We start from the raw sequence: 20,021 nt of genomic DNA, 5'->3' as shown, positions 1-20,021 counted from the left end.
TGTATTTTTAGTAGAGACGGGGTTTCACCATGTTGGCCAGGATGGTCTCCAACTCTTGACTTCGTGATCTGCCCGCCTCGGCCTCCCACAGTGCTGGGATTACAGGTGTGAGCCACCGTGCCCCGCCGGCTCAGCTCTTTTATCTTTAGCTTGCTCTGTGTTCAGTTTGTCCCACGCATATATGGTTCAGTGGTCAATGACATCAGCAGTTACACAGAATGTGGTGCTCCCCCTCTCCATGTCCTTTCTGCAATTTCCCGCTTACTTCCCGGTGGCCGTGGCTGCCAAAATTGCCTGCTGATTCTGTAGATGAGAAATACTTCAGGTTTTCTACTGAAGTTCTGGTTGGCCTGCTTGATTCTGTTTTTATTCTGCCCTCAGGACAAAAGCTGTAAAAAATGGGAAATCACCTCCAGCCTATTCTTTCTTCTAAATTTCACAGCCCTCAAGAATCTGCCTGCTTTAATTCACTCTCCAGCAGTGCTTTTGATTTTGTCCGGAATCTAGTTATCTGTGGGAAGGTTGGGTTCAGCTGGAGCTCACCAGGACACAAGGAGGCAGAAACCCCCACTGAGATTTTTTATGAGAAATTTTGTTATAATAGAATTAAGTCTGAAAGAATGCTGTATTTTAAACAATCTTTCTTTCCAAACAACAACTTGTTTTTGTTCTTGTTTGAACCAGAATGCATCTGGTTCTTTGGGTCTCTCAGATGAAAGTTTTTTCAGGCCGGGCGTGGTGGCTCACGCCTGTAATCCCAGCACTTTGGAAGGCCAAGGTGGGAGGGTCTCTTGAGCCCAGAAGAAACCAGCCTGGGCGGTATGGCAAATCCTGTCTCTACAAAAAATACAAAAATTAGCCTGGCATGCTGGCACACACCCGTATTCCCAGCTACTCGGGAGGCTGAGGCTAGGGGATCGCTGACAGGGTGAGGCTGCAGTGAGCCGAGATCATGCTACTGCACTCCAGCCTGGCGGACAGAGTGAGACCCTGTCTCAAAAAAAAAAAAAGTTTCCTCATATAGATCCTATACATTTCTTATTAGGATAAGGATCTAAGTTTATCATATAACCTATTGTTTCATTTACCTACATTTCCGTGTAATTAATATGCACATTTTTGGAGACCAGACTTTATGGAAGTCCTTTTTGCAGTGGACCTTTTTTCCTCTTTATTGCACAATTAGCTTGCCGTTTCCTTCTTAATGTACTCTCTATGTACTCCACATCAGGGCAGCTAAGATTGTCAACTGTCCAGTCCAGTTCCTGGTCCGTTCTGTAGTCACTGCCCTGTTGAGCAATTTGGGTGAAGATCACTCATCTTAGGTTGGTCCTGTCTTTTCAGTGTAGAGTCAAAATACTTATAAAACTACAAAATATGTTTTGTTCTTGCCAATAATTTCATATGCTATTAACTTCCATAGCTCTGCATGGAAAAATTAGTGGTAGAATGGGAAAGTGGTTCAAGCCACCTTTGTGCTGTCCTTTAAAAAGAATAGATTCAACCAGTTCTGACAGGAATTTTTTTTACAAGCATACAGAAACACCTTAAGAGTGACTTTTTATCGAGGAGGAACAATCATAGTGATCTCTGCTAAAATTTAAATAAAAGCAGCGGGGAGAGGGCGTTAGAAAAATGTAAATCAACCTCTCTTTTAAATGCCTACATGCAAGTTCTTTTCTTAAATGTTACTTTTATAGTCTGCATCCCCATCACTTTACATGAGAACACAAATTTGAAGTCATACAAGGTTTGGCACAGCCCCAGCATCTAACAGGAACTTAATGTTGGTTGCACAGAATTTTAAAAATAGACTTGTTCATAAAGGAAATCTTATTTCTTCAATTTTATTTAATAAAACAAATATCTTTAATCATGTTATAAATAGTGTTAGTACATGAGAAATGTATTCACTACAGACAGAATATCTTATTTTATTGTGTTGCATAATCCTTTCCTAAAAAAAAAAAACACTGCTTCTCCACAGTTACAAGATACTAAAAGCATACTAAAAACACTTTATTATCATCACTAAATGCATTAAATACACATCCTAAATGGAATATGCTGTGTATCCGATGAAATACATAGAACGTTCATCAAGGCAAAAAGAAAACACGTAGCCAACGATGGAAAGATGGCACACACAAGAAAAAAAAAAAAAGAACAGTTCTCAAATATTGCAGTAACTTTTCAATGTATCACAGATATTCTACAACTTTTCTATGAAACAGAGGAGGACCAAACATTATACACAGTTTGAAGAGACTAAATGCCAGAGAATCTACAGATATTAGCATCCAGGAATAATTTTTATTCGTGGCCCATTTTCTGCCCACTGGAAAAAATTGCATTGTTTTTCCTTCCCAAGAGGACACACAAAAAAATTCTTTCCATTGTTAGGTCCAATCTTCAATACTGTTTTCATGATGGAACGTTTGCCATGGTTGCAGAATGGGAAGGACAAATCTGCCCACTGCAAGAAAAAAAGGTAAATTTACAAGTTTATATAAAAGTTTATATAAAAGAATCAAATAAGACTTACCCAGACTGAATTAGACAGATTCTATTATATTATTCTTACTAATTTTGACCACAAGAGAGATATGAAAAAGGCTATCATATTTTTAGCAATACCATGAATACTGCTAATAATATTTTTATAGCATGATAATGATGTACAGGCTAACCCTAGGCACCGGTGATTAGTGCCACATAGTCTTCACTGCTGTTATCATTAATTTGACATTGTAAAATAGACAAGTAATTAGTCGTTGCCTTTAAAAAAGCTTATATCCTAAAAGAAGCATCTCTCTTGCAAATTTGTTTGAATCATGCAGAAAATGGTCATAATTCTGGGCTTCCCTTTGTCTAAAGGTATATTTACAGAAGTCTCTTCACTTTGTTAAGAATAATTGAAAACTAACAAAATCTTGCTGTAATCACCAACATCCCTGCTATAGGTCGGTTTCAGTTAAACCTGTAAGATCAGGCGAGGCACGGTGGCTCATGCCTTTAATCCCAGCACTTTGGGAGGCTGAGGTTGGAGGATAGCTTGAGCACAAGAGTTTGAAACCAGTCTGGGCAACATAGTGAGACCCCGTCTCTAAAAAAATCAACCAACCAACCAAACAACAACAAAAAAACCCCTGTAAGATCAAAGATTTGTCATGATTTTAATATTAAACTTCCTTAGGAAAAGAATCAAATACCCAGACTAAATTAGACAGATTCTATTATATTATTCTTACTAATTTTGACCTCAAGAGAGATATGAAAAAGGCTATTATATTTTTAGCAATACCATGAATACTGCTAATATTTTCCCATTACATCAATAAAAGCTTCTTGAGGAGGAAATCTATGAATTTCGTAGGGTAGAGTTACACTGTGTTCAGAAATTGAGGTCTAAAATCACTATCCAATTTTCCCTGCGAAATTCCTTAAGAAGGTATCACATTGAAGACAGATATTCGATCTTTCAAAACGTCCAACCGGAAAATCTTTGCTCCAGCACTGACACATATCAATATTTTCTTTTTTCAGTTCTATTCCAGATGAAGAGTAACTAGAAAAAATATGTATCTCTGAACATTAGAATCACACTCAGCCTGATGAGATGCTCATACTGAGGAATACTGGAAGTGAGACTCACTAAACGGACTGGAGGTTCTTATCTGCTATCTTAGGTTCATCTTTAGGGACACATCCACAGACTGGGAGGGCATGAGGAATCGCCTATAGCTAAATTGCTGTTGTGCCATCACTTTTTTGGGTCAAGTGTGGTTAAGTAGGATTTGATAAGGTTATTGTAAATCCCAGGCATGTAAATTGTTTCTCATAAACCTTTATCCAATGCATAAACCAAAGGTTTTCATGTAGCACTGAAGCAGGAAGAACAAATTCTTACCTTGGATTATTAGCCACATATGTACTACTAGTACTTGCTAGTCACTCAGTGTCTTTCTAACTTTACAAGCTAAGGGCAACACTTCTAGACTTGTGATTATAAACATGATATACTCTAACAATGTAATAGCTATTATTTTATTAAATTTCTTTTGGCTGAACATCGGAATTTTAAGTTACTCAACATTCAAGCTTTAGACTGAATGCCAAAATGGCTATTTCAAATTTAAAGGTAAAAGGTAAAACTAGGAGAGTATTGCTATTTGTTATACATTAATAACCAAAGCATTTAGTTACATTTTAGTAAGATAGATAAATCTTACACATACTTCAAAAAATCCACATTGTGCTTCTCTAGGTAGAGGACAGGCATAAAACTGCCTGCCCTTGTTTTCCCCATCCTTCCTCACAACTCGGAGAATGCAGAGGTGGTTGTGTTTACTGCAGCGAGGGCTGTCAGGATTTAAGGTACGAGGGCCATCTGTCACATTAATTTGAAGTTCACTGTAATGACAGGTTACAAAATAAGTACAGCATAGGAGTGCTAAGGGACCATTCACACCACTTTACCCCCACATGTCAGAATTTCACTTGTACAAAGAAATTTTATCAAAAAGTGGACCTCGTTAACATTCGGTCATTATGCAAAAGGCTGTCTTTATTCTTTGTTTTCCCAGGTAATTCTAATTTATTTCCAAAGTTACCTATGTACCTAAAACACGTAATTTAAATTTCTAAAGAACAAAAGCAGCCAGACTGTGTATCCAGTAAATCAAATTTTATTTTTCATTTGTGATATTCAGTTGTTTTCTTACCCAATATTACACTGTAGCCACTTCTTTTTCCTCTAAAATATTCTCAAGTCCAGGTTCTCCATTCCCACTGGCCCCAAAGCAGCTAGTCACAATATTCTCTAATTATTTTCTTATCGGTAGCAAACTCTCATCAATGGCTCTGACAAGGCCATAGAAATCACTCTCTCTGCTGTCCACTTTAAAGACAATTTTCTATGCTTTTCTTTGATCAAGGCTACTATAATAGTCGCAATCATATTCCTGCAAGAAACAGGCTGGCTGGCAGAGAGCAAAAATATGAATTTTGTAAAGCTAGCAGGGAAGCTTTATTCTCCCCCATAATTAGGATCAAGAGTATTTGGAGGTTGTCCTCATACCCAGTGAACACAGGCTGGAAGCTGGCCTTGTACTGTAGCTGTATAAACAGAATTTTCTTTTTGAAAAGAAGCTTAAATTTTCTATGTTGTGCATATTTTAATAATGACTTTATGAGAATTAGTTTTTTAATAAACTGAAGAGAAAGTGTTCACATTCATTAAAACCAGAAGTCCCCCTCTTAATATTCCTATTTTTTTTAACTCCTTAATGATAAAATAGTTAATCCATTCTTATCTTTTCGGTAAATATCTAGAGAACAAAAATATCATTCTTAAATAATTGTTAAAAATACTTAAAAATCAAAGGTGATTTCCCTTTTTCCTTGCTTCCTAAACTGCATTTTTTACACACTTGTTTCTATGATGCCTCAATGCATCATATCTAATTGAAATGTTCAGAGAATGCAATCTTTTATTTGTGATGAAATGGACTGAAATTCATTTATATAAAGGATGCTTAAATATACTGCTTTGAAAATGTTTGCTGGGATGAACTCAAACATTCTGAGGGCAGTTTTTGAAGGTTTCTTCAACAGCCATTTGTAAAATAAGAGCAGCTGCAGGCACTGTTAAATGAATCATTATCATTAAATACTTCACCAGCAACTAGTATGATGGTGCCTTTTCCAGGGTAGAGGGGTGGGGTGGTGGTTGTATTTTAGAGTCATGGGTAATATCAAATCAGAAATAGGAAAGCTGAGAGGCAAAGAACTTTTCTTTTCCACAACCTTTCAGTTCAACAACCCCCTTCAAAACTCCATTTCACCAATCTCCTCCAAAACTTTAACTTCAAGAGAAGCCAGATATCTGGACAGTTGTAGAGAAGTCAAGAGATTTCACAATTAAAGCAAGTGGTTCATAAACAATGCTCTCTTAAAATTAAAGGAGAAAAGATTAAGAATATTAACAAAATTAATGAAATGATGCATTCTTATTAAAAATTGTGTGGACATAAAAACAGTTTTATGTATTATTTTAGAGGCGGCTGTTTTGGATAACGGTTGAACGTTTTCTAACCTACTTGTTTCAACCTAGAGAGCTCCAGGGTTCCACGTATCCAGGGAGAGGTTTAGATTCTCTATTAAAATTTTTCTGGGGATTAGGGCCAAGGTAGAAGGTAGGATTAAAGTAGAAAGGAGGGGCCCAAATGTCATCTCTCTGCCTTATCTCTCTGCATTCATTTCTGCCTTCCACTCCATTTCTTCCTTTAAAAATTAAATTAAAAACATAGCCACAGGCTGGGCGCAGTGGCTCATGCCTGTAATCCCAGCACTTTGGGAGGCTGAGCCGGGCAGATCACCTGAGGTCGAGAGTTCAAGACCAGCCTGGCCAACATGGTGAAACCCCGTCTCTACTAAAAATACAAAATTAGCTGGGCGTGGTGGCATGTGCCTGTAATCCCAGCTACTCGGGAGGCTGAGTCAGGAGAATTGCTTGAACCCGGGAGGCAGAGGTTGCAGTGAGCTGAGATCGTGCCATTGCACTCCAGCCTGGCAACAGAACAAGACTCCGTCTCAAAAAAAAAACAAAAAACAAAAAACAACAACAAAAAAAACATAGCCACGTGTGATCTTATTCTTGGTACTCAGTGTGGTCCACTGACCAGAAGCATCAGCATCACCCGGAGCTTGTTAGAAAACACAGATGTATCCACCCCTACTCCTGATTGCCTGCAGAATCAGAATCTGCATGTTAGCAGGATTCCCAGGTGATTCGTATGCACATTAAGTTATGAAGCACTGAAGTAATGTAACCAAGATACTAATGCCACCTGTGATCACATGGCCTCTAAATATGCACAGCTAATCTTAATTTTATGATAGAAAACATTATCCAGGATAATTAAATGTTCTGATTAACTGAGGACATCTTAGTTCCTCTTTGTTTTATAAAAACTTTCTAAAATGTGGCAGATTTCTTACTTAAATGTAGCATACAGAATTGTTCATTTTAGTGATCATGACCATCATTTTGAATATTAATTCTGGGTTATAAATGATCTATTAATATAATAGATTGGGGATGGCAAACCTTTTCAGATAACATATTTTAGGCTTGCTGGTCTTATGGTCTAAGTTTATTATCACAAAAAGCAGCCATAGAAAATATATAAACAAATGTAAATAAAGCTTTACACAAACAGGTGGTGGGATGGATTTGGCCCTGCTGGCTATAGTCTGCTCATGTACATGTCATTAGAATCAAGAACAATGCCTGAGGCATAATAGATTCTCAATACTTATTAATAAATAAAACTGAACAGAGACCAGACAAAAACTATCATCAAGAAGGAAGACATTACTAAGCACAGATCTGTAATTTTAAAGTGAATATTATTTTTTCATGGTAAATTTATCACAGTTTAACTGAGGGGTGTCCAATCTTGGCTTCCCTGGGCCACAGTGGAAGAAGAATTGTCTTGGGCCACACATAAAATACAGTAACCCTAATGATGGCTGATGAACTTAAAAAAAAAAACAACACACAAAAAACTCATGTTTTAAGAAAGTTTACAAATTTGCGTTGGGCTGTGTTCAAAGCCGTCCAGCTCACAAGCCTTTGGTTGGACAAGCTTGGTTTAACTCATTTTATAGATAGGGTGATTCATTATAATAAAAATACTGTCTAAATTTTTTGGATTAATCGGTCTCACTGAATGTAGATTTTGTCATACAGGATTATTTCAGGGATTAAAACAAATAAAAGTGAAGTGACTCATTCTGGATGGTCCCGGGTGGTTCTGAAATCCTTAGACTGAAAATTCCAAGAAGCAACCAAGAGACAAGGACATGGTGTCAGTACTTGCACTGGTGATTAAAGACAGATTTTCAACACCCCTGACGGCAGCAAACGTGAGAAAATATTAATGATTTTGTTACTGTCATTTCACCCTCCTATGTGAGCCTTTGCATCAACTCAGGAAAAATTTCAACCTAAAACGCATGCATTCTTTGAAAATGAATCACTGTGTTTTGCTCTGTGTTTACAATAATTGGATCGAGAACTTAAACTGTTTCTAGTAATTATTCTTAACTGTTTAAAAATGGGTTCAATCATCTAATTTATAAGCCAATAGCTGGATGGAATACACATCTATCTCAAGACCAATCAGAAAATACGCCTCATCAACACGGCATGGATTGTGTGGTAATGAGAACAGTAATTAAGAGAACAAAAGTCAAAGTAATTATCATATAATATTAAAGAAAAAACAAACTGGCTATAAATTATGAATGGACCACCTGCTTTAATAGTATTATGTTGTGAGCTTCTGCTAGGCATCTTGTCCACAAGATGAACACTATAGCTGCCAGACAAGGAGAAAAATGAAATAAATGACAGTAATTTGCAATTTATTCCTTGTAAAGTAGCTGGGTGCAGAAGGGCTGCTGGGTGAATTTATTTCATCACTTGACATTTATTCTGCTAGTTGATCTTGATTGATTGTGGAGTCTCAGTCCTGGTGTTCTTATATTCAATACATACACAGGCTGCAGCATTTCTAAGTAATGCTGTGCACTGTGATTAATCATATGATCCTGTTACTAATGGCTTATGAAGAAATCATTTAAATTTAAGGTTACATTAATGTTTTTTTAAATCCCTAATTCATTAGTTAAATTGTCTGAGATTTTCTACAAAGCATTAAGGGAATAAAAATATGCCAAGATATTTCATCTAGGTACAACAAATGCCACAATATTTTAAGATGATCACTTCTACTTTTCACTTAAGCCACGGAACAGAAAAGACTGTTCGGAGATGATTTTCTGCTCCGGGACAGCCTCCCAACTCAAACATTCTTAATTAACTCCTTCATGAACTTCCATCATGAGGCATTAATTAGGGTTAAAGTGAAAAGGTGGTGGATTTATCCAGTCAGTTAAAAGTTTAGCCCCCTTAGCTTACTTCAAATGTGAGTATATGAACAAAAGTTAAACCAGTTATCATAAATAATTATGAACAAAACATTTAAAAAACCAGTCAAGGATAAATCATCAGGATTAACTGATGGTAAATTTAGAGTTGGAATAGGCAATTTGGAGTAAATACATCTATTGAGCAAAGACTGTCTCAGAATTTGTTATGAAATAAGCTTAAGGATTCCTACAGGTTGCTCTAGTTTACACCAAATGGTCCCTCATCCCACTGCTGAGAGGAGGCATCTACCCATCAGTAAAGGCATAGTTAATAAGAGGAAAAGCCAGCGAATCTCAGAATTCCACCTGAGGTTACTCTAGGTCCCAACCAAAGTACACCCCTCCATATCCATAGGTTCCCAATCCATGAATTCAACCAACCTTGGATCGAAAATATTTGGAAACAAAAAATAATAATAATGAAACAATAAAAATTATACAAAATATACAGTATAACAATTATTTACACAACTTTACATTGAATTCAGTATTATAAGAAGTAATGCAGAGATGAGTTAAATATATGAAAAGGTGTGCATAGGTTATATGCAAGGACTATGCCATTTCATATCAGGGACTTGAGCATCTGCAGATTTTGGTATCCTGGGGGGTCCTGGAACAAATCCCTTGAGGATACCGAGGGATGACTGTAACTCTTTCTCTGCCTGTCTCCCATTGGCAAGAAAACACATACATGGGAGGACGACCCTCCATTTATGTGGTATAAATTCTCCACTTATTTAAAAATGCTGGATGTAAGTCAGCTGCTTTCTGAAGGAAAAAAGAAAGCAGCCGAGAAAAGAAAATAGTGGAGAAATGTGTCCTCTGTTGGAGATATAACATTGGGTTGCCATAGTTAGGAATTCCAGATAAAGGGACTGGGAGGGCCAGATAAAGGGGGAAGGAGGGTCAACAGAAAATTGTTTCAGGAGCTGCCAATAATCATTAAGGAAAAGAGAGGATGACATTATGTATTAAAATTTCTGTATTACAGGTGACAAAAATGAGGGTGTTCTCCTGGACATGTAGCTGGAAGTCCTATAAAATATATCTGCTCTGGTAGTATTTATTAGTTAGAATTACAACTTTTGAATTTCAGATACAAAGTAGCAAGCATGCTTTTTAGGACTTTTAGTTAAAGAACAACACCAGGTGTAGTGGCTCACGCCTGTAATCCCAGCACTTTGGGAGGCTGAGGTGGGCAGATCACCTGAGGTCAGGAGTTCAAGACCAGCCTGGCCAACAGGGCAAAACCCGGTCTCTACTAAAAACACACAAAAAAATTAGCTGAGTGTTGTTGCAGTGAGGCGAGATTGTGCCATTGCACTCCAGCTGGGTGACAAGAGCAAAATGCCATCTCAAAGAAAAAAATAAAAATAAACACCATCTCACATGACTGTTTGAGATCCATTCACGTTCTTTAACAGAAAGGTCACCAGAGGCATCTCAGACCCCTCCTTTTAGAACACAGTATACTTACTGAAGTTTTATAAAAAGTTCCCCTTTTGGAAGACTATCTTTCATTGGAAGGAAATATTAAAAAATGCTAACTGGTTATTGATAAGCAATATGATTATGTGTGACAAATATTTTTCTTTATACTTTACAATATTTGCCAAATATTCTGTATTGATCATGTGTATGGTTATTGTCAGAAAAAAAAACCCAACTTTTTATACATGTAGGAAATTACATTTTCCATTTCCTTCCCTTCTCTAACATTATAATCTAGAGAAGGGAAAGGAGGCAACTACTGTAACAGTCTTTCAGGGTTTGATTCATGTTACCAAAAGTAATTCAACTTCCTTAGCAACGGACAATTTCCGTCTTAAAACTTAATGCAACCGGCAGGGTGTGGTGGCTCACGCCTGTAATCCCAGCACCTTGAGAGGCCGAGGTGGGCAGATAACTTGAGATCAGGAGATTGAGACCAGCCTGGCCGACATGGTGAAAGCCCGTCTATACTGAAAATACAAAAATTAGTTGGGCCTGATGGCATGTGTCTGTAATCTCAGCTACTTGGGAGGCTGAGGCAGGAGAATCACTTGAACGCGGGAGGCAGAGGTTGCAGTGAGCTGAGATCACACCACTGCACTGTAGCCTAGGTGACAGAGTGAGACCTATCTAAAAAAAAAAAAAAAAAAGCAATTATCTTAAAGACCTTAAAGACCAAGGTTAAAAGCATCATACCTGTTAGAATATGTAGGGTTGCAGCTTTTAAGCTCTGGTGATGAGTAGTGGGCCGTTTTCAGTTTTTTATGTGCTGGGCTAAATAATTGAGATTCTGAACTGATTGTAGGTGATATGTTTACTTTGCTGGATAGTTGAGTTATATTGTTTGTTCTCTTCTTGGAGGGGTGCTGTGTATCATTCAAACAAACATTAGTAGGAGGAGAGTTTTGAAACTCCTCATCTAGTATCTGGTTTTGCTTTGTTTTTCTTTCCAAAGTACTGGATTTATTGCTAAAATCAGTCAAGACAAGAGTTGTAGTTCCAAATGCAGTTTTCCTGTTGATCTTGACTTCTGTATGAGGTTTTCCAAAAGTATTACACGGGTACTTCATTAAGTGGCTAAAGACAGTAGAATTTTCTTCATTCTTGAGCGCTGAATCTGGAAGGAGAGATAAGTAATTCTGCAGTAGTCCCATAAATATAACATACTGATTATGTGAAACATCTTTTTATTTGATTAAAAAATTTACTTCACTTTATTACAGTGAACTAATATATAGAACTAATAACATAAAGTTAGCTCAGACAAGTCAGAATTAATCATCTTCTAGCTAGGAAATGAAATACTACGTAAAATGCAAAATTTCGACTTACAGAAACCCAGACACGGGTTTAACAAAGATTTATATTTGCTTTTTATTATGTTTAAGCATTTAAAGGTCATTCAGGTATCAGTTTTGCTAATATTAGGCAAAGTATTAAAAGGTGGTAATTAAGAGATGATACCCCATAAAGCTTTAGGTCAGCAGTTAGAGACCTGTTTCTAGACTACCAGGAATGACAAGACAAAGTGAAAGGCTTATTTAAAATAAGTAAAGATGAATTAAAAAGACTTAACATCTTTTTTTTTTTTTTTTGAAACGGAGTCTTGCTCTGTCGCCCAGGCTGGGGTGCAGTGGCGCAATCTCGGCTCACTGCAACCTCCACCTCCCAGGTTCACGCCATTCTCCTGCCTCAGCCTCTCAAGTAGCTGGGATTACGGGCACCCGCCACCATGCCTGGCTAATTTTTTGTATTTTTAGTAGAGATGGGGTTTCACCGTGTTAGCCAAGATGGTCTCGATCTCCTCACCTCATGATCCACCTGCCTCAGCCTCCCAAAGTGCTGGGATTACAAGTGTGAGCCACCGTGACCAGCCAGACTTAACACCTATTAAATACAATGTTTCAACAGAGTATCCTAGGATTTTGGAATCTGTACTATAATAACTTTCCATACTATCATTAAGATGTCTTTCTGACTCAGAAACATTATCAAGAAAATAGTTAATGAGACATATAAATGCATTTCAGAATGTTGAAATCAATGTGGCAACCTAAGATTGTGTTTTTCCATGGGTTCCGTCTCTGCTGAAGGATACTGAAGAAGGAGGGATGGAAATAGGAGATGCAGCACAGCAAAGCTGTGTAAGGGGTGATGTCTGCCTTTCTGGCCCAGGGAACAAAACACAATATGACAGTTGACACAATGCGGGGGTGCATAAGTCAGGAATGAACTTTCTCATCTCTAACTGAAGAAAGAAATAACACTTTGAGAATACAATAGAAGCCGCAGCAATGAGATGGCTCTTAATCACAGGTTTCCTCTGAGGTTTTACATGCTCTAAATGCATGAAATCGTGAGCTATAAAGAGTTATTTTGAAGGATTTCAATGAAATCAGTAGAATTGTCTGGATAAAGATTTTAATAACAAGGGGTAGAAGGGATAAAGAAGAGAAAAAATTCAGCATTTTTCTATTCCACCTGCAAAGATATTCTTACAGAAATCCTCCCTTTCAATTTATGAAACACTTGGACTGAATAACAAACTCGAAAGTTGCTGAAATCTGCATAAAACAAAGCTTTATTGAATAATTCATTAGAAACAGTAAAGAACAGATGTGATCATCTCCATATTTTTGAGATACAAAGGCACATACTGTTATAGCACAAACATGCTTTCCCTGCCTGTTAAAAAAAATACTCAACAGAATATTAGCATGGTTTACATGTAAAAACTGACAATTCCTTTAAACCTTTGAGAAAAAAATTTTATTTAGTTATGGAATATCAAGATGGAGCAAGATATATTCCTGACTTTGTATAATTAACCCTTTAAGAAATGTAACAAACTCGAAATCAAAATTCAGTCTTACCAATAGGCCTTGAGGTCAAGCAAGCATCACATGCCTTAGAAGAGGGCTTATTGATTAAAGTACACACCACACAGGTCCACTGCTCCTCAGACTTCCGAGCCACAGAGTCCATAACATGATCCACCCTGTTAGATGTCCCACTGATTATAGTATTTCTAGTCGGTAGCTTGCTATAAGATAATTTTTAAAATTAATCATTAACATTGTTATTATTGCCTTGTTCTTGTCTAGGTATTTTAGAAATGATTACAGAACCATTAATACCCCAATGCTATCTCTTTATTATTGCTTAGAAGTTAGTACTGTATCTTAGAGTCTTTTTTTTTTTTTTTTTTTTTTATAGAGATGGGGTCTTGCTCTGCCATCCAGGCTATAGTGCAATGGCACCACTAGAGTTCACTGCAGCCTTGAACTCCTGGACTCAAACAATCCTCCCACCTGAATCTCCTGAGGAGCTAGGACTACAGGTGCACATCAGCATGCTTGGCTAATTTTTAAATTTTTAGTAGAGACAGAATGCTATGTTGCCTAGGCTGGTCTCGAACTCCTGGCCTCAAGTAATCTTCCTGCCTCAGCCTCCCAAAGCTCTGGGATTAAGGCATGAGCCACCTCACCCGGCCAGAGTAAAATGTTTTCACCTGGACCCTTTAACAACTAATTGTTGTTAAAGTGAGAAACATCAAATAAAACTATTTAGAGTCAAATAATTGAGTAGTTTTTTAAAAAACCAACTAAAAATATTTGATATCACAATAGGAAGTATTTCTCAAATAATATTTTAAGTAATTGGTACTTTTTCCCAAACAAAATGAAAATACCTTCATACACTTAAATTATGGGAAAATACACCTATGCAGAAATTAGAGGATTGAAAGACATGAAAGTTTTACATTTACTTCATGTGCACAGGAAACTCAGGAAACTCTAGAATTTCTCTACAGTATCTGCTGAGCACTATGTAAATTCACTAATTCATAATGATGAAAAAAGATATCTCTTTGTGTTATTTCCCTTCATGTAAGATTGTTTCATGGTGGATAGCCAATTAATAGATTAGCAAGCAAACAATAAAACCCTGATTTTTGGCCACAAATATAAATCATGATTCTCCATCTGAAGTCCTTCATTGACCATGTATTTTTACACAAAATGCCTTTATTTGGCTGTGACATAGTCCTACTCTCTAATGCACAGCTAGCTATAGGTCTGGACATAGAGCATGTCACACGGTTAAGCAACCATGGCAGTATCACGGATTCCCTTCATGATCCCAAACATTAATACCGAAAAAAGCTCTTGCAGGTAAAGGCTATGTATCTTACATTTCAGAACATGAGTTCTTTGACTTTCAAAGGTAACCTTGTCTCCTGTGACATTTTGTTCCTTACGTATAATTACACTAGTTTTAAAATTCAGGAGTGTCTGGTAAAATAATAAATAGAATAAGAAAATCTGAAAGTAAGATATATCTCATTAGGATTCTTTTATCTTTACTTCCCTTGACTTTTAATGCCACTCAGTATTTATTATCCCTATGGAATATCAGATCTTCTACAGAATTTGTTTATTTGACCTAATCTCTGTCTTCTACTAACTTACTTTGAAAGACAGCATGATGCATTTATCTATAATTAAACAAACACAATTTAAATGACTTTTAGATTTTCCATGTGCTCCAACTTTTCCGTATTTTCATTTTCTTCTGTCCTATAAGTTTCCCTGATCATAAGGAGAATTTTATTGTTACATATGGAGGCTTTGGAAACATTCTTGCCTTTCCTTACTGCTCCATTTCTTAATCACTCATTAATAAATTCTTCCCAATCTCCACTTGGATGTGTAAGAAGAATCTCAAACTTAATGTGTTGCAGTAAGATGAATAATGGCCTCCCAAAGACATAGGGCACAATTCCAGGAACCTATAAATGTTACTTATAAAGAAGGAGAGTTTTGCAGTTGTTATTAAGGATCTTGGCATAGAGAGATTATTTTGGATTAGCTGGTGGTCCCTTAACCCAATCACAAGTGTCTTTGTAAGAGAGAGGCTGGGGGAGATTTGATACATACTGAAGAGAAGGCAAGGAGACCACAGAGGCAGAGGTTGCAGTGATGTAGCCACACATGAAAGAATGCCAGCAGCACCAGAAGCAAGAAGAGGAAAGGAATATGATTCCCCCCAGTGCCTCCAGAGGGAGCACAGTCCTACACACACCTTTTAGCATCCAGCATTTGAGTGAATGCATTTCTGTTGCTTTAAGCTACCAAGGTCATGATAATTTACGATGGCAGCCAGTGGAAGCGAATACAGATAAAATTCATGACCCACCAGGGAACGCAGATAAAATTCAGGACCCACCAGGCCGGGCGTGGTGGCTCACACCTGTAATCCCAGCACTTTGGAAGGCCGAGATGGGCGGATCACGAGATCAAAGATCGAGACCATCCTGGCTAACATGGTGAAACCCTGTCTCTACTAAAAATACAAAAAAAAAAAAAAAAAAAAAAAAAAAAAATTAGCCGGGCGTGGTGGCGGGTGCCTGTACTCCCAGCTACTCGGGAGGCTGAGGCAGGAGAATGGCATGAACCCAGGAGGCAGAGCTTGCAGTGAGCCGAGATCGTGCCACTGCACTCCAGCCTGGGTGACAGAGCGAGACTCCGGCTAACAGCAGATCTCTCGGCAGCAACTCTACAAGCCAGAAGAGAATGGGGGCCAATATTCAACATTCTTAAAGAAAAGAATTTTCAACTCAGAATTTCATATCCAGCCAAACTAAGCTTCATAAGCGAAGGAGAAATAAAATCCTTTATGGACAAGCAAATGCTGAGAGATTTTGTCACCACCAGACCTGCCTTACAACAGCTCCTGAAGGAAGCGCTAAACATGGAAAGGAACAACCAGTACCAGCCACTGCAAAAACATGCCAAATTGTAAACCATCGATGCTAGGAAGAAACTGCATCAAGTAACGAGCAAAATAACCAGCTAACATCATAATGACAGGATCAAATTCACAGATAACAATATTAACCTTAAATGTAAATGGGCTAAATGCTCCAATTAAAAGACACAGACTGGCAAATTGCATAAAGAGTCAAGACCCGGCCGGGCGCGGTGGCTCACGCCTGTAATCCCAGCACTTTGGGAGGCCGAGGCGGGCGGATCACGAGGTCAGGAGATCGAGACCATCCTGGCTAACACAGTGAAACCTCGTCTCTACTAAAAATACAAAAAAAAAAATTAGCCGGGCGTGGTGGTGGGCGCCTGTAGTCCCAGCTACTCGGGAGGCTGAGGTAGGAGAATGGCGTGAACCCGGGAGGCGGAGCTTGCAGTGAGCCGAGATCGCGCCACTGCACTCCAGCCTGGGCGACAGAGCAAGACTCCATCTCAAAAAAAAAAAAAAAAAAAAAAAAAAAGAGTCAAGACCCATCAGTGTGCTGTATTCAGGGAACCCATCTCACGTGCAGAGACACACATAAGCTCAAAATAAAGGAATGGAGGAAGATCTACCAAGCAAATGGAAAACAAAAAAAGGCAGGGGTTGCAATCCTAATCTCTGATAAAACAGACTTTAAACCAACAAAGATCAAAAGAGACAAAGAAGGCCATTACATAATGGTAAAGGGATCAATTCAACAAGAAGAGCTGACTATCCTAAATATATATGCACCCAATACAGGAGCACCCAGATTCATAAAGCAAGTCCTTAGAGACCCACAAAGAGACTCAGACTCCCACACAATAATAATGGGAGACTTTAACACCCCACTGTCAACATTAGACAGATCAACGAGACAGAAAGTTAACAAGGATATCCAGGAATTGAACTCAGCTCTGCACCAAGCAGACCTAATAGACATCTACAGAACTCTCCACCCCAAATCAACAGAATATACATTCTTTTCAGCACCACACCACACCTATTCCAAAACTGACCACATAGTTGGAAGAAAAGCACTCCTCAGCAAATGTGAAACAACAGAAATTATAACAAACTGTCTCTCAGACCACAGTGCAATCAAACTAGAACTCAGGATTAAGAAACTCTCTCAAAACCGCTCAACTACATGGAAACTGAACAACCTGCTCCTGAATGACTACTGGGTACAAAACGAAATGAAGGCAGAAATAAAGATGTTCTTTGAAACCAATGAGAACAAAGACACAACATACCAGAATCTCTGGGACACATTTAAGGCAGTGTGTAGAGGGAAATTTATAGCACTAAATGCCCACAAAAGAAAGCAGGAAAGATCTAAAATTGACACCCTAACATCACAATTAAAAGAACTAGAGAAGAAAGAGCAAATACATTCTAAAGCTAGCAGAAGGCAAGAAATAACTAAGATCAGAGCAGAACTGAAGGAAATAGAGACACAAAAAACCCTTCAAAAAAATCAATGAATCCAGGAGCTGGTTTTAGGAAAAGATCAACAAAATTGATAGACAGCTAGCAAGACTAATAAAGAAGAAAAGAGAGAAGAATCAAATAGATGCAATAAAAAATGATAAAGGGGATATCACCACCCATGCTACAGAAATACAAACTACCATCAGAGAATACTATAAACATCTCTACGCAAATAAACTAGAAAATCTAGAAGAAATGGATAAATTCCTCGACACATACACCCTCCCAAGACTAAACCAGGAAGAAGTTGAATGTCTGAATAGACCAATAACAGGTTCTGAAATTGAGGCAATAATTAATAGCTTACCAACCAAAAAAAGTCCAGGACCAGATGGATTCACAGCCGAACTCTACCAGAGGTACAAGGAGGAGCTGGTACCATTCCTTCTGAAACTATTCCAATCAATAGAAAAAGAGGGAATCCTCCCCAACTCATTTTATGAGGCCAGTATCAACCTGATACCAAAGCATGGCAGAGACACAACAAAAAAAAGAGAATTTTAGACCAATATCTCTGATGAACATCGATGCAAAAATCCTCAATAAAATACTGGCAAACCGAATCCAGCAACACAACAAAAAGCTTATCCACCATGATCAAGTGGGGTTCATCCTGGGATGCAAGGCTGGTTCAACATATGTAAATCAATAAACATAATCCAGCATATAAACAGAACCAAAGACAAAAACCACATGATTATCTCAATAGATGCAGGAAAGGCCTTTGATAAAATTCAACAACTCTTCATGCTAAAAACTCTTAATAAATTAGGTATTGATGGGATGTATCTCAAAATAATAAGAGCTATCTATGACAAACCCACAGCCAATATCACACTGAATGGGCAAAAACTGGAAGCATTCCCTTTGAAAACTGGCACAAGACAGGGATGCCCTCTCTCACCGCTCCTATTCAACATAGTGTTGGAAGTTCTGACCAGGGCAATCAGGCAGGAGAAGGAAATAAAGGGTATTCAATTAGGAAAAGAGGAAGTCAAATTGTCCCTGTTTGCAGATGACATGATTGTATATCTAGAAAACCCCATCATCTCAGCCCAAAATCTCCTTAAGCTGATAGGCAACTTCAGCAAAGTCTCAGGATACAAAATCAATGTACAAAAATCACAATCATTCTTTTACACCAATAATAGACAAACAGAGAGCCAAATCATGAGTGAACTCCCATTCACAATTGCTTCAAAGAGAATAAAATACCTAGGAATCCAACTTACAAGGGATGTGAAGGACCTCTTCAAGGAGAACTACAAACCACTGCTCAATGAAATAAAAGAGGATACAAACAAATGGAAGAACATTCCATGCTCATGGGTAGGAAGAATCAATATCGTGAAAATGGCCATACTGGACAAGGTAATTTATAGATTCAATGCCATCCCCATCAAGCTACCAATGACTTTCTTCACAGAATTGGAAAAAACTACTTTAAAGTTCATATGGAACCAAAAAAGAGCCCGCATTGCCAAGTCAATCCTAAGTCCAAAGAACAAAACTGGAGGCATCACGCTACCTGACTTCAAACTATACTACAAGGCTACAGTAACCAAAACAGCATGGTACTGGTACCAAAACAGAGATATAGACCAATGGAACAGAACAGAGCCCGCAGAAATAATGCCGCATATCTACAACTATCTGATCTTTGACAAACATGGCAAAAACAAGAAATGGGGAAAGGATTCCCTATTTAATAAATGGTGCTGGGAAAACTGGCTAGGCATATGTAGAAAGCTGAAACTGGATCCCTTCCTTACACCTTATACAAAAATTAAGTCAAGATGGATTAAAGACTTAAATGTTAGACCTAAAACCATAAAAACCCTAGATGGAAACCTAGGCAATACCATTCAAGACATAGGTGTGGGCAAGGACTTCATGTCTAAAACACCAAAAGCAATGGCAACAAAAGCCAAAATTGACAAATGGGATCTAATTAAACTAAAGAGCTTCTGCTCAGCAAAAGAAACTGCCATCATTGTGAACAGGCAACCTACAGAATGGGAGAAAATTTTTGCAATCTGCTCATCTGACAAAGGGCTAATATCCAGAATCCACAATGAACTCCAACAAATTTACAAGAAAAAAACAACCCCATCAAAAAGTGGGTAAAGGATATGAACAGACACTTCTCAAAAGTAGACATTCATGCAGTCAAAAAACACATGAAACAATGCTCATCATCACTGGCCATCAGAGAAATGCAAATCAAAACCACAATGAGATACCAT

General features: G+C 37.9%; 1 protein-coding gene across 2 annotated transcripts in view; it reads right to left on the bottom strand.

The window, feature by feature from the left end:
- Nucleotides 1–1,831: 1,831 nt before the first annotated feature.
- NEIL3 (nei like DNA glycosylase 3) overlaps nucleotides 1,832–20,021 on the bottom strand; it is a 58,065-nt gene continuing 39,875 nt past the window's right edge. For both annotated transcript variants that reach the window (XM_055276471.2, XM_055276472.2), the window contains 4 exons: nucleotides 13,368–13,537; nucleotides 11,191–11,611; nucleotides 4,239–4,413; nucleotides 1,832–2,476 (listed from right to left, as the gene is read on the bottom strand). In XM_055276471.2, the coding sequence (XP_055132446.1) occupies nucleotides 2,294–2,476; nucleotides 4,239–4,413; nucleotides 11,191–11,611; nucleotides 13,368–13,537 (949 nt within the window). In that variant the 3' untranslated portion in view covers nucleotides 1,832–2,293. The remainder of the gene's footprint in view (nucleotides 2,477–4,238; nucleotides 4,414–11,190; nucleotides 11,612–13,367; nucleotides 13,538–20,021) is intronic.

This window comes from Symphalangus syndactylus, chromosome 4 (assembly GCF_028878055.3).
Source record: "Symphalangus syndactylus isolate Jambi chromosome 4, NHGRI_mSymSyn1-v2.1_pri, whole genome shotgun sequence".
NCBI classification, from domain to species: Eukaryota; Metazoa; Chordata; class Mammalia; order Primates; family Hylobatidae; genus Symphalangus; species Symphalangus syndactylus.
Note: the sequence above shows the minus strand (reverse complement) of the source record. Positions and strands in the feature narration are given on the sequence as shown.